Source organism: Notamacropus eugenii, chromosome 3 (genome assembly GCF_028372415.1).
Source record: "Notamacropus eugenii isolate mMacEug1 chromosome 3, mMacEug1.pri_v2, whole genome shotgun sequence".
NCBI lineage: Eukaryota > Metazoa > Chordata > Mammalia > Diprotodontia > Macropodidae > Notamacropus > Notamacropus eugenii.
In genome coordinates this window covers 119,741,108-119,754,586 of record NC_092874.1, presented here as the reverse complement: position 1 = coordinate 119,754,586, position 13,479 = coordinate 119,741,108, and the positions used below count along the sequence as shown (strand labels likewise).

The following is a 13,479-nucleotide window of genomic DNA, read 5'->3' as shown; positions in this document are numbered from 1 at the left end:
GTTTTATCTCAGTCATTCCTTCATTCTCAGAACCCCCTGGGTAATTTCTTTTTTTAAAACCCGGTTCGATTGGGGGAGGCCTTTAGCCATATCTGTTTCAAAATGCTTTCCTCACAGCAATTCCTTAGGGTAGTAAAAACTAAAATTTAGAGGTGTATTGTCCTTTACCCAAGCTCACTCAGCCATGCTGTCTGACTCTAAGAATAGTGCTCTTTCCATTGGATCATACTGAATCTTTTTTTTAAATGTTAAATTAGAGTTTATTGGAGAAACTCGAATGCATAGTAAGAGTAGCACAATCATTGTTCAAATCACGTTCTGAAATTGAAGAAAAAATTGTTAGCTTTCCTTATGTCCTTGTCTGTTAACTTTTATTTTCAGTTAGTTGGTTGGAAGCTGTATGTGAATTCTTCTGTATGTTATTATTAAGCCATACTTCAGGATTTTATTATAGGTATTTTTAGTGTTTTCCCTCTTTGACCTTAGAAGAACTCTGGTGTAGTAAGTGTCCTACAGAAAAGAAGAGGATGCTTGCTGTTTGATTAGAATGAATGTCCAAATAGGCTTCATGAAACCTATTTCTTTAGGTATTGATAATCAGGTATAAAGGGTTTGTGCATCTGATAAAGTAGTGCAAACAATTCCATATTCTGCAGCTAATTAAGTTACAACATAGCAATTTTGCACATTTTTTTTTATTTGAAAAATCAGTACTATTATGCAACTCAATTCTAGAACAGCAGTTCCAACTCTTTTGTGCAGAAGATCTACTCTTCTTTATTTTTCTAAAGCCTTGACCTTATGAGGATGGGTAAAGTTTAGAAGATAAACTCCTTTTTATACTGAAGGTAAAGCATCTTAGCAAAGGGGAGGGAGTACCTAAAAGTGACTATGCCCCCTCTTACTAAGAATCCCAGTAAATCACAGAAAAGAATACGGTGGGGACAATCCAGCTTGAAAGATCTACCAAGAGATCTGAAAACTAATTAGAGTGGACCTGTTTTACAAAGAGAGAGAGAGAGAGAGAGAGAAAGAGAGAGAGAGAGAGAGAGTGTGTGTGTGTGTGTGTGTGTGTGTGTGTGTGTGTGTGTGTGTGTGTATTCACTAAGACTAAAACCACAATAGATATTGGGTTAATAGGAACTATCAATATCTCAGTGTTTATTGACTCAAAACAGCACTGGTTCATTCACCCTTCAGAATTCAGACTTCTATAAAAATCTCACTACTACTAGAACTGCATCTTATTAATAAAAGAACAGAGTTAAATGAAATGCTCTGAATGCCTAAGATGAAATGTAATAAAAGTTTAATGTAATAAAAGTTTAGAACATTTAATTGAAATGTAACTTGTACATTATTTTAGAGAGAGGGTATCTGGCCTACACATTTGTAATAGCTTGCTCATTACTTTATAAAAGAATTACTGAATATCTTCAGGGCATATGAATTTTTAACCAAAATTTATGAATCTTATTGCCTTACTAATCTCTGAAAATATATGGAAAAGCAAATTTTGGTACAATGTTTTAAAAGTATCACTCCAGGAGGAGCCAAGATGGTGGAAAAGAAAGACACACATATGCTAGCTCCGAACCCACAGTCCCATAAAATATCTGTAAAGAAGAACTCCCAACAAATTCTGGAGCAGCAGAAGCCATAGAACAATGGAGCAGACAAGATTTCTGTTCCAGAGAGCCCAGAAAACCTCTCGCAAACGGTCCTTTGCGCTGCGGACCCCGGAGCCAAGCCCAGCCCTGTCTTGGCCGCGGACACTGAGAGGAGCAGATCTGAGCGGGCTTCAGGGACAGAATCTCCAGCAGCCATGCAGGTCCCTCCACCCACAGGTGACAAGGGTGGGTAAGAGGGTCTCTTTAGATGGTCGAGAGGGGACTCAGGCCATAACTCAGCCCCCTTCGGGAGGCAGCAGCAGGAGAGGGCGGGGGGGGGGCACAGCAGACAGGGGCTCCCCAAGCAGGCAGGAGCCTGGATCCATTGTTGAAGGTCTCTGCATAAACCCGCTGAGGGAACTGAGCCCCTTGTGGCAGCCCTGCTCCCACCAGTGCACCTGAACTTAATCTCACACTGAATAGCAGTCCTGCCCCCACCCAAAGCCCTGAGGCTGGGAAGCAGCATTTGAATCTCAGACCCCAAGTGCTGGCTGGGCGGATCTGGAGGCGAGGTGGGTATGAAAAGGAAGCTCAGAAGTCAAGTCACTGGCTGGGAAAATGCCCAGAAAAGGGAAAAAAAATTAGACTATAGAAGGTTACTTTCTTGGTGAACAGATAATTCCTCCCTTCCTTTCAGATGAGGAAGATCAATGCTCATCAGGGAAAGACATAGAAGTCAAGGCTTCTGTATCCCACACATCCAAAATAAATATACCACGGGCTCAGGCCATGGAAGAGCTCAAAAAGGATTTTGAAAATCAAGTAAGAGAGGTGGAGGAAAAACTGGGAAGAGAAATGAGAGAGATGAAAGAAAAGCATGAAAAGCAGGTAACACCTTGCTAAAGGAGACCCCAAAAAATGCTGAAGAAAATAACACTTTGAAAAATAGGCTAAATCAATTGGCAAATGAGGTTCAAAAAGCCAATGAGAAGAATGCTTTCAAAAGCAGAATTAACCAAATGGAAAAGGAGGTTCAAAAGCTCACTGAAGAAAATAGTTCTTTCAAAATTAGAATGGAACAGATGGAGGCTAATGACTTTATAAGAAACCAAGAAATCACAAAACAAAACCAAAAGAATGAAAAAATGGAAAATAATGTGAAATATCTCATTGGAAAAACAACTGACCTGGAAAATAGATCCAGGAGAGACAATTTAAAAATTATGGGCCTACCTGAAAGCCATGATCAAAAAAAGAGCCTAGACATCATCTTTCATGAAATTATCAAGGAAAACTGCCCTGAGATTCTAGAACCAGAGGGCAAAATAAGTATTCAAGGAATCCACCGATCACCGCCTGAAAGAGATCCAAAAAGAGAAACTCCTAGGAACATTGTGGCCAAATTCCAGAGTTCCCTGGTCAAGGAGAAAATATTGCAAGCAGCTAGAAAGAAACAATTCAAGTATTGTGGAAATACAATCAGGATAACACAAGATCTAGCAGCTTCTACATTAAGGGATTGAAGGGCATGGAATAGGATATTCCAGAAGTCAAAGGAACTAGGACTAAAAGCAAGAATCACCTACCCAGCAAAACTGAGTATAATACTTCAGGGGAAAAAATGGTCTTTCAATGAAATTGGGGACTTTCAAGCATTCTTGATGAAAAGACCAGAGCTGAAAAGAAAATTTGACTTTCAAACACAAGAATGAAGAGAAGCATGAAAAGGTAAACAGCAAAGAGAAGTCATAAGGGACTTACTAAAGTTGAACTGTTTACATTCCTACATGGAAAGACAATATTTGTAACTCTTGAAACTTTTCAGTATCTGGGTAGTTGGTGGGATTACACACACACAGAGACAGAGACAGAGACAGAGAGGACAGAGAGCACAGAGAGCACATTGAATAGGATGGGATCATATCTTAAAAAAATGAAATTAAGCAGTGAGAGAGAAAGGGAGAAATGGAATGGGGCAAATTATCTCTCATAAAAGAGGCAAGCAAAAGATTTTTTAGTGGAGGGAAAAAGAAGGGAGGTGAGAGAAAAACATGAAATTTACTCTCATCACATTCCACTAAAGGAGGGAATAAAATGCACACTCATTTTTGTATGAAAACCTATCTTACAATACAGGAAAGTGGGGGAGAAGGGGATAAGCAGGGTGGGGGGGAGGATGGAAGGGAGGGCAATGGGAGGAGGGAGCAATTTGAAGTCAACACTCTTGGGGAGGTTCCGGATAAAAAGAGAGAACAGAAGCAATGGGGGGGCAGGATAGGATGGAGGGAAATATAATTAGTCTTACACAACATGACTGTTATGGAAGTCATTTGCAAAACTACACAGATATGGCCTATATTGAATTGCTTGCCTTCCAAAGGGAATGGGTAGGGAGGGAGGGATGAAGAGAAGTTGGAACTCAAAGTTTTAGGAACAACTGTCAAGTACTGTTCTTGCTACTAGGAAACAAGAAATACAGGTAAAGGGGTACAGAAAGTTATTTGGCCCTACAGTACAAAAGAGAAGATGGAGACAAGAGCAGAGAGGGTTGATAGAAGAGAGGGCAGATTGGTGACAGGGGCAATTAGAATGCTCGGTGTTTTGGGGTGGCAGGAGGGGACAAATGGGGAGAAAATTTGGAACCCAAAATTTTGTGAAAATGAATGTTAAAAGTGAAATAAATTAATTTTTAAAAAAAGAGAAAAAAAAGAAGAAAAAAAAATAAAAGTATCACTCCATAAACCAGGAACTAGGTAAACTGACAAAAAAATTATCTACATGCATGTGAGTACAACATCAATTGCACTAACCAGATAGCAAATGAAAGTGCCTTCTGATCAAAACTGATCTAGTCAAAATTCTGCCTCCATGATGGGCAGAGATTCACAATTGTGATTTTTTAAAAAGGCAAATTAAAAAAGCAAATTAAAACTTTGCTTTCCATTTACATGTTTTAATGTTTTTTCTATACATCATATTATTGACCCACCACAAATAGAGTATGGGTTTTTAGGTTTTTTTCAATATCAGTGTTAAGTTTGTAATTATCCATATTTTCATACAACCAATGACACAAATTTGTTAAATAGCTGACTAGAATGAGGAGTATAAGGCTTGGTCTAGATGGAGTGAAACAAAAATACTTCCATGAAATTAAACTGTTAACCTCAGTCTTACTAACAAGTGAGTTTAACCATCACAATGGCCATCTTTTGATAATGACTGAGAGTGACATTTACTAATGTTCTAGATCCCCTGCCCCAGGTTTTTCTGAGATAAAAACTTCTCTCAGCATTTGAAAAATTAAACTTTGGAGTATGACATACATTACCTAATCTACAGGGAGGCTGATAAATCTATAAGAAATCTGTTTACTTTTTTAATTATATTTTGAAAGAAACATAAAAACCTCTGAACAAATGTAGTCAAAATATTTCTAAAATAAATTACTCTTTATTCATTTCAAACTAAAATTTATTTGAGTGCCTGTCCTATATGGTTAGCAGCGCATTCAAGATCACTGAGGTCAAAGACTGATTTTTGTCCGTGTCCCCAGCACAAAGTATTTGGCCTAGTACAGTGTAGTGCTTAATATATACTTGATAAACTGATATGGGAGAATACCAAAAAGGTACATAATATGGTCTCTGCCCTCAAGGACTTTTCAATCTTGTTATTCAATTAAAATAAACTTTCTGGATTTTAAAAAAGCTTACTTTTAAAAACGACAAATTTTGAAAGAATAAAAAACCATAGGACTTAAGCAGTCAAAGAGATCTTTAAAGTTCATCTAGTCAAACCCTTTCATTCTATGGATTAGGAAAACTGAGCCCCAGAAAGAACTGCTTCCCTAAGTTTCATTTACCTGGTTCAGTAAATAAAGGATCTTGGTCAGAATATGTAGACATCGTCTTGGATTGATAGGAGTCTCATTGAAGATACGAGCCTGGGGGAGCAAAGCAAATACATAGTACCTTTTCCTTCTCAATCACAAATCTCAATAAATTGTCTTCAACAAATTAATGATGTTGTCAAACTCTTTTATCATAAAGTCTAAGTAATATTAGTTAAATGAAGCATTTAGTTTATTATATTAGAAAAATGAACTAGGAAATATGTCTCTATATTATACTATTCCACTCTTTCCCTTCGGTTTAATTTCAGAATTTCATTTTTCAAAATAAGAATCACAATATTAAGGTAACTCAAAAAGCTGGTATGAAATTTAACATTTATAACTTCTGTCAGCAGCTTTATACAAAGTACCTGTTTGACATCTTTCATACCAAAATTTTCATGGCATCACAGCATATTTATGTTCTTCTAACATCCAATGACAAAACATTGTTCTTTTTTTCCTTTAGGCTGCATTATTTTATCTCATTCATTATATGCTTTAATTCAATACTAGGCAAACATTTTTCAGTCATGATAACTACAACATAAACTCTGAATGTCTCCAATGTCTCCTAGAGATGTTCTGATCCCACTCTGGGGAAAACAAACATAAAAGACAATATACTTCTAAGTCATACCTCCTGCAAAACAGCACTCTTCTCCAGATGCTGAAAAGGGTTAGAGCCACTCCCTAAAAAAGAAAACAAAATAGTATTGAGAACTAGCCACAGGCAAATTCATTTACCAACAATTAAGCAACACTGGAAACAAAATTTTAAAAATCGAAACAAATTCAGGAAAACTTTTATAAGAGCCTGAGCATCTGGATACCACAATGGCAGGCATTACTAAGTTGCTGGTAGATGAAATGAAGTGACCTTGGTTCTATGTCTAGCTCTGCTGACATACCTCCCGACTTTGGAACACTTACCAAAAATCTGACTTAAATAAGAATTATATTATGGTGTAAATGGTGGAGTGCCGGGCTTTGAAATAGGAACACAAAAGTTCAGATCCTAGCTGGGATTCTTACTTGTGTGACCTCTCTGTAACTCAGTTTCTATTTCTGTAAAAAGTGTGCGTGGAGGAAGAGGAGGTTGAATTTGATAGCCTCTAATATCCCTTCCATTTTTTAAATGTATGCCCCTATAGCCCTAGGGTAAGGTGGTAGGGGCTGAAAGCCCAAGCTATAAAACAAGTTTCCTGGAACAAATTCTTCTGAGATTTTCTGGGACAAAACTGGGAACTATCAAATAAGTAGGAATTACTAGGTGTAGACTGAAAGCACTTCCTATCCATTGAAGGCATCCAAAAGAAGAGAGTGAGATCCGTGAGCTTCTTGTCGCTATTCATATCTCACTTTCTCATCTTAAAAATGAAGGAGTTGGTCTAGCTGGCAGGGGGTCTTCTCAATGAGACTCATGACAGACTGCACGGGCTTCAAGGTCCCTTCCAACTCCATGGGCCTTTGTGACAAGCATGCATCAAACTGTTGTAGCACTTTGAGCTCTTTAACTAAGTACTCATTTCAGTAACTTTGCAACAAGGAAAACTGAGGGGAAACTTCCCAGAGTCAGGAGGCCCCGCCTCCGCTCCAGCCAAGATGCAGGCCTGAGTTCCCCCCGGGAGTCTAGGTCAAAGGCGCCGTTCTGCCACCAGGTGTTGGAGTCTGCCCCCTTTCAGCTGGGGGCCGGGGTCTCCAGCGCCCTCCACGTCCCCCAAGAGGGAGATCCACCGTGTCCTAGGCCGGCCCTGGCCCACTTGGGGCAGCCCTGATCGTGGGCAACTCCTCTCCACCGACGCCAAGTTACTCCTGACAAGAGACACCTTTGGGTCTGAGGGCAAGCGGGGAGGTTCTAATCCGTCTTCCACGAGAGGGCCCTTCAAATCCAGCCGCGATCCCGTCCCTCCTTCCTAAACCTTCCATTTTCCCACCCTCAGCTTCCCCGGCCCCAAAGCCCGGAGCTGGGCTGGACGGCCCACGAGGGAAGTCGGGGCCCCGGGCGTGTACGAACTCTCGCTTCCCCCCGAGAATGTGAACCAAGGAGCAACGGCCCTAGGTTTCAGAGATCCGGGGGTTCTCACGCTTCTTACCCTCGCCCCCCACCCCCTCCCACGCCGCCCCTTCGCCCCCTCCCCTGCTCACTTCGACCGCCTCCAGCCATGGCCCCGCCTCCTCTCCGCCACCAACCCCCGGGGCCGGAGGGGCAGGGCTGCGAGGGGCAGCGCAGCGGGAGCATGCGCCCGAGGGCCGGCCAGGGGAGGGCTCCCGTGCGCCGGGGCCGAGGGGCGGGGCGGGTGGTGTGGGGCAGGCCAGGCGCGGCGCACGCGGCCGGACCCGGAGGGGGAGAAGGGGGAAGGCAGGGTCTCGAGTTGGGGGAGGGGCCACGCGACGGACTCGCCCTGGTGGAGGAGGAGGGACTCCAGCTCCGAGCCGCTCTCAGCCCCGCGCGCTCCTCCCCCCTTCCCTCCGTCCAGCTCTCAGGGGGAGGAAGACGCGCGGCCCCCGCCCCTCCGCCCCCGCACTACGAGGAGGAAGCGCTGGAAAGTGGGGGTCGGAGGCGTTCCCCAGGTCCCTGCGTGTACCAGACTCTTCGTCCTTCTTGTCGAATTTTTTAATCATCTCCCGCGACAACTGATCCCTAGGCCAACCGGAACCGTCGGAGCCGACACCGCCGAGAGGAACAGGCTCCACCGGAAGCCCGGCCCCCATCCCTCCAGCTGGCTGGGCAGTTCGCCCGTCACTCCAGCAGAAACCCCGCCCCTTTCCCCTGCCGCGCGGTGTCAGCCCCGCCCCGCCCTGCCGGTAGTCACGCCTTCCCCTCCGTGCTAACACTCCCTTCCCTCCGTGCGCACAGATGCACTCGAACACGCGTATAGAGAGCACAAGTGGGTCGATTCTGCACCGACAGCTCCCATTGCAGAGCCGCGGAGTGACAGACACACGAGGTCCTTTGGGCTGGCGCTCCTAGTCACGCGGAGGCCCCGAGTGCGGGCCCGACCGTGGCAGTGGGTGCCGCGCCTCGGGAGCTCGCGTGACTCAGTCAGGAACCGCGGTCGTGTTTATGAACCACTGCGTGGCCCTCCCGTAGCGGAAGGGGCTCTCTCCTGGCAAGGGCACGGTCAGCGTGGGCTTCTCCTCCAGGAGGGTCGCGAGGGTCAGGGGCTCCCAGGTTACCACGGAGATCTTCCGTCTGCTCCTCGCTTCCCTTGCGGCTGCAGGCAAGCAGAGAAAGCCGTGAGAAGGTGGTGCCTCCGGGAGTGGGGCGCTTGGACCGTCCGACCGAGGAGAAGGTCCCTGCACCTCCGGGATGCTGCCCTCCAGCTGCCAGCCCACCTCCCGCCAGAAGTCCTTCCCAGCCCTCCTGATTCTAAGTGCCTCTCTCTGCTCATTCTGTCCGATTTATCCTGTACATAGCTTGCTGTGTCTGTATTTGTGTGCGCGCTGTCCTCCACCCGTTAGGTTGTAAACTTCTTGAGAACAGGGGCTGTTCTTTTGCCTCCCTTTATATCCCCAGCGCTTAGCACATGGAAGGCACTTAATGCTTACTGACTCTGCATTAGGAGGAAGGAGGCACTCTGTATTCCCAAGTCATGAGGCTCATTTCTACCCCCTTCTTTTCCATGATTTGTCAGTCAACATCAGTGAGATATTCTTGAGATCATATTGTCCTCCCCCTTTCTCTGTACGTTCTACTCCTCTGCCCTTAGTCAAAAAACACTGATTAAGAGCCCACTATATGACAGGCATTCTGTACCTGTGTATCCCCAACCATCGCTAGGGATACGAAGAAAAGCAGAAAACAGCCCCTGTTCTCAAAGAGCTTCTTGTCTGATGTGGGAGACAGCTTGCAAATAACTAAGTACATGTGAGATAGAGACAAGATAAATTATTTGGCAGTCTCCGAGGGAAGGCACTAAGATGAAGGACTGGAAGAGGCTTCTTGCAGGAGGTGGGACATTAGCTGAAACTTGAGGGAAGTCAGCTAGGAGGAGGCAGAAGTAAGGAGTGTTTCAGGCATGGGGGACAGCCAAGCTTTGAACCCACTTGGACTGCCCTTCTTTCCCCCTCTGCCTATCTATACGTCTCCACTCAGAACCACAGAGTCTTAAGAATCAGAAAAGATTTACTCCAATGACTGTCTAGTTTTACCCCTACCTGAAACAGAATCCCAAGGAGTCCTTCTCTAGCCTTTGTTTGAAGGCTTCTAGTGAGGGGAAAACTCCCATTCCACTTTTGAGCAGTTTTAATTGTAAAGAAATTTTTCCTTCCATTACTCATAAATCTGCTTTCTATAACTTCAACCCAAGTTCATCTCTCTGAGGCCAAATAGAATTAGATGAATCCTCAATTCTATGACAGCCACTGATTTGTGTGAACATTGTTCTTCATTGAGCAAAGAGGGAAATCTCAAAGGTTTGTTTAGTTTGCCTTTGGAATCTGGAGATTAAAGGAGATTTAGAGGTGAAAGGATTATAGGATCATAGGTTTAGAGCTTGGAAAGGACTTTACAATTCAAGAAGTCCAACTTTCTCATTTTACAGTTCTTGAAACTGAGGCACAAAAAGGTTTAAGTCACTTGCAGGTGGTCACACAGCCAGTAAAGATCTGAGCTGGGATTTGAATCCAAGACTTTCTAACTCCAAGTCCAACGCCATAGCAACTTCACACTGCTAAAAGGACTTTCAGAGGCCATCTTGTCCAACTCCTTTATTTTACAAATGGAGTTAACTGGTCCAAGGTCATACAGGTAGTAGTCATAAAGTTGGGATTTGAACCTGATCTTCTGCTGCTTTGATCCCCATTGTGTATGAACAAGTGACAGGCAAGTTTACTCTGGACATTCATCAAACCTCTTTTTACCTGTTCTCTAAACAAGTTCTAGTGTTTACTTGCATCCAGCCCCCAAAACAATGCTTTAATAGAGAGGGAGGAGAACTTCGACATCTTTCTTCTTACCTGACCTAAAATCTGGAACAAAGGAAAGTTCAGGATACTTTTCCTGCTGCTTCTTTAGGGCATGGAACTTTGAAAACTTGGCTTCACCCTTGAAATCAGCATTGGTGGAAAACCTTAACAGGGAAAATTCATTTAGTGGAGCCAGAGTCAAGGGTCATGATAGAAGGGAATCTGTCAGTTAAAAGTTAATTCCATTGTCTGGGTTTTAGAGAGGAAAGGAGCCTATGATTAATGGCGTTTGAAAGAAAAGAGGTTTATGGAATCTTAGAGGGTGTTACTAGGAGTTGGCCCTATAGGACTTATGAGCACATAAAGGAAGGTGGGAAGGAAAGGGGAATAGAGGGCGGAAGAAAAGAAGGGAAGAAGGAGAAAAGGAAGGGAAGTAGTTAAGGAGGTTGAACAAAAGTAACAAGTATTTATTAAGCAATTATGTTCTAGGGTAAGTGCTAAGTGCTTTATAAATCTCCTTAGATCCCCATAACAATCCTAGAAGGTAGGTACTATTATTATCCCTATTTTTCAGTTGAGGAAACTGAGGCAAACAGGTGAAGTGACTTGTCTAGGGTCACAAAGCTAGTAAGTGTCTGAAGCTGGATCTGAACCCAGGTCTTTCTGACTCCAGGCCCAGCACTCTCCACTACTGTGCTATATGGTATAGCAGTTCCAGAGTCACCTTTCTCTCTAGTTGGCCTCTGTACCAGGCTCCAAATCCAACACAGTGCTCAAACACATGAACAAGGGAGGCTTAGTAAGGGAAAGTGCTGGGGCTTCACCTGTACCACTGTTCCCGCTTAGGTATAGCATCCTCCAATATTGCTACAGGAAAGGGAGTCCTGGGTTCAGTCTTTAATTTCTTCTTCATCAGCGGGAGACCAGCATGAGTTGTGATTTTCTGTTGTTCTTGTGGCTGAAGAAGGGAAAATGATAGTGTTGTGGTTTACGGATGTGTTGTGGAGGAACCATCTCAAAGAATTCAGTCAAAACACCTCTCATCCAAGTATAGGCATTTATTGAGATTGGTGCCTCTCATTAAGTGGGCTAAGTTCCAAGAAGAACTATCAACTTTAGGAAAGCAAGATGGATTTTTATAGGGTAAAGATGCAGTTATGTAACAAAAATTATGAATATTAAAAAGGCAGGAGGAGTTTATTAAGGGATTAGATAATAAGGGAGGGCTCCCAACCTCAGTGGAACTGCACATGCGATTACTCACAATGCTACAGAAAAAAACCCATAAGGGGTTATGTATGTATGATAATGATATTATAATAAACCTCTCTATGTCATAAGTTCATCTAAAGGACAGCTTTTGCTATTTCTGCATAGGTGCCCACTTAGGGAAAGTCCCTTCTATTGTTTTGGGGTCCACATCCAGCTTGGTCATCCTGGTGCTGCTGCTTTCTGATTGGCTGACTACTGTGGTCCTGTCTGAGACTTGATGGATGCGGTTGTGGTTGAGTGCATGGATACACCTGCTGTTTCTGTGGGAAATATGAGGAGTGGGTCTGGGGGCAGTGGCTGGTGTCCTTTCACATGGACACGCCTGCTGTTCTGTGAGAAGAGGGAGTTCATGGACTCTTCTGTTGTTCTAGTGAGCAGTGATGCATATATGAAGAAGATAGGAGTACTGAGTGTGAGTGGGGGGCAGTGGCTAGGGAGGGGCAGTGGGCCTGCTGTTCAGTAGGGCCCAAAAGGAAGTTAGAATATTGGGGCTGGGGGTAGCTTTATTAGGATTACATCAATAGTATGTGAAAAGGCAAGATTGGCACATTGGGCTTTTAAGGTTGTGGAACTGGAACCTGGATTGGGTTCCAGTTCCACCCAAAGAAGTTGACAGAAAGTAACACCTGAAATAGTGTGATTTCAGCATCCATCCAAAGTAGCACTGTTCCCCAGAAGGAGTGGCAAAACCTCAGACTCAGAACCTTAGAGTTGGAAGGGGCATCAGAATCCACTAAATCTAACCCATATTTGAACAAGAGCTTCCCCTTAGATCATACCCAACCAGTAGTTATCCAGCCTTTGCTTGAAGACTTCTAGTAAGGGAGGTCAATCACCTACTTCCAGAGGTAGCCCATTCTACTTATGATTAGCTTTAATTGCCAGAAATTTTTTCTTAAATCAAGCCTATTCTGCCTCTACAACTTCCATCCAACGCTCCTACTTGTTCCCTCTGAGGCCAAGTGAAAAAAAAATCTAACCTCTCTTCTATGTGACAGCCCTTTGAATACTTGAGAGTCATGGCAGCCCACAGCAAGTTTTTTTTTTTCCCAGACTAAACATCTCTACTTCCTTCAACCAGTACTCGTGTAGTATGACCTAAAGACCTTTCTTAATCTATGTTACTTTCTTCTGGATATTTTACACCTTATCAAGGCTCATCCTAAAATGTGCTTCCCAGAAATGATCACAATAATCCTGAGATGATTTGTTTAGAGCAACTGCAATAGTACTTTTATTTCCTTAGCTCTGGACACTGTTCCTCTATTAAAGTGGCCTAAGGTTATATTAAGGTTTTAAGGTCTTTTGTTAGCATACTTGGCTCACAATAAATTTGCAACCTACTAAATCCCCTAAAGTCAGGAGGTGTTCACCTTGTTTGGGAGCCAAGGAGCCTTTTGGTAGCCTGGTGAAGCTTATCAACCCCTTTTCAGAATTATATTTTTAAACAAATAAAATACATAGGATTACAAAAGATGCTAATTGTATTGAAGCACAGGTACAGATATTTTTAAAAAGTTAGTGGACCCCAAGTTAAGAATTCCTTACCGCTTAACCTTTTTCAGATAAACTATGTCTAGTGTCTTGTACCTATGATATTGAGTTTTTGAATCCAAGGACAAGATATAACATTTATCTCTATTAAATGTAATCTTATTTGATCCAACCCAGTGTTGTGACCTGTCAGAAATATTTTCTTGAAGCTGATTTTCATCCAGCAAATTAGCTATCCTGCCTAGCTTTTTGTCACCTGTAAATTTGATAAGCATGCCTTTAGCCAAGTCATGGATA

General features: G+C 43.2%; 1 protein-coding gene across 4 annotated transcripts in view; it reads right to left on the bottom strand.

The window, feature by feature from the left end:
* Nucleotides 1–8,225, bottom strand: part of COPG2 (COPI coat complex subunit gamma 2) — a 41,171-nt gene extending 32,946 nt beyond the window's left edge. Inside the window, exons 1-3 of one of the 4 annotated variants that reach the window (XM_072652714.1) lie at nucleotides 8,094–8,225; nucleotides 6,146–6,198; nucleotides 5,476–5,556 (exon numbers count right to left, since the gene is read on the bottom strand). In XM_072652714.1, the coding sequence (XP_072508815.1) occupies nucleotides 5,476–5,556; nucleotides 6,146–6,198; nucleotides 8,094–8,220 (261 nt within the window). In that variant the 5' untranslated portion in view covers nucleotides 8,221–8,225. Of the gene's footprint in view, nucleotides 1–5,475; nucleotides 5,557–6,145; nucleotides 6,199–6,775; nucleotides 7,558–7,653; nucleotides 7,763–8,093 lie in introns of those variants that run through there. The other 3 variants (XM_072652715.1, XM_072652718.1, XM_072652717.1) reach the window with 3 other exon arrangements.
* Between the last annotated feature and the right edge of the window lie 5,254 nt (nucleotides 8,226–13,479).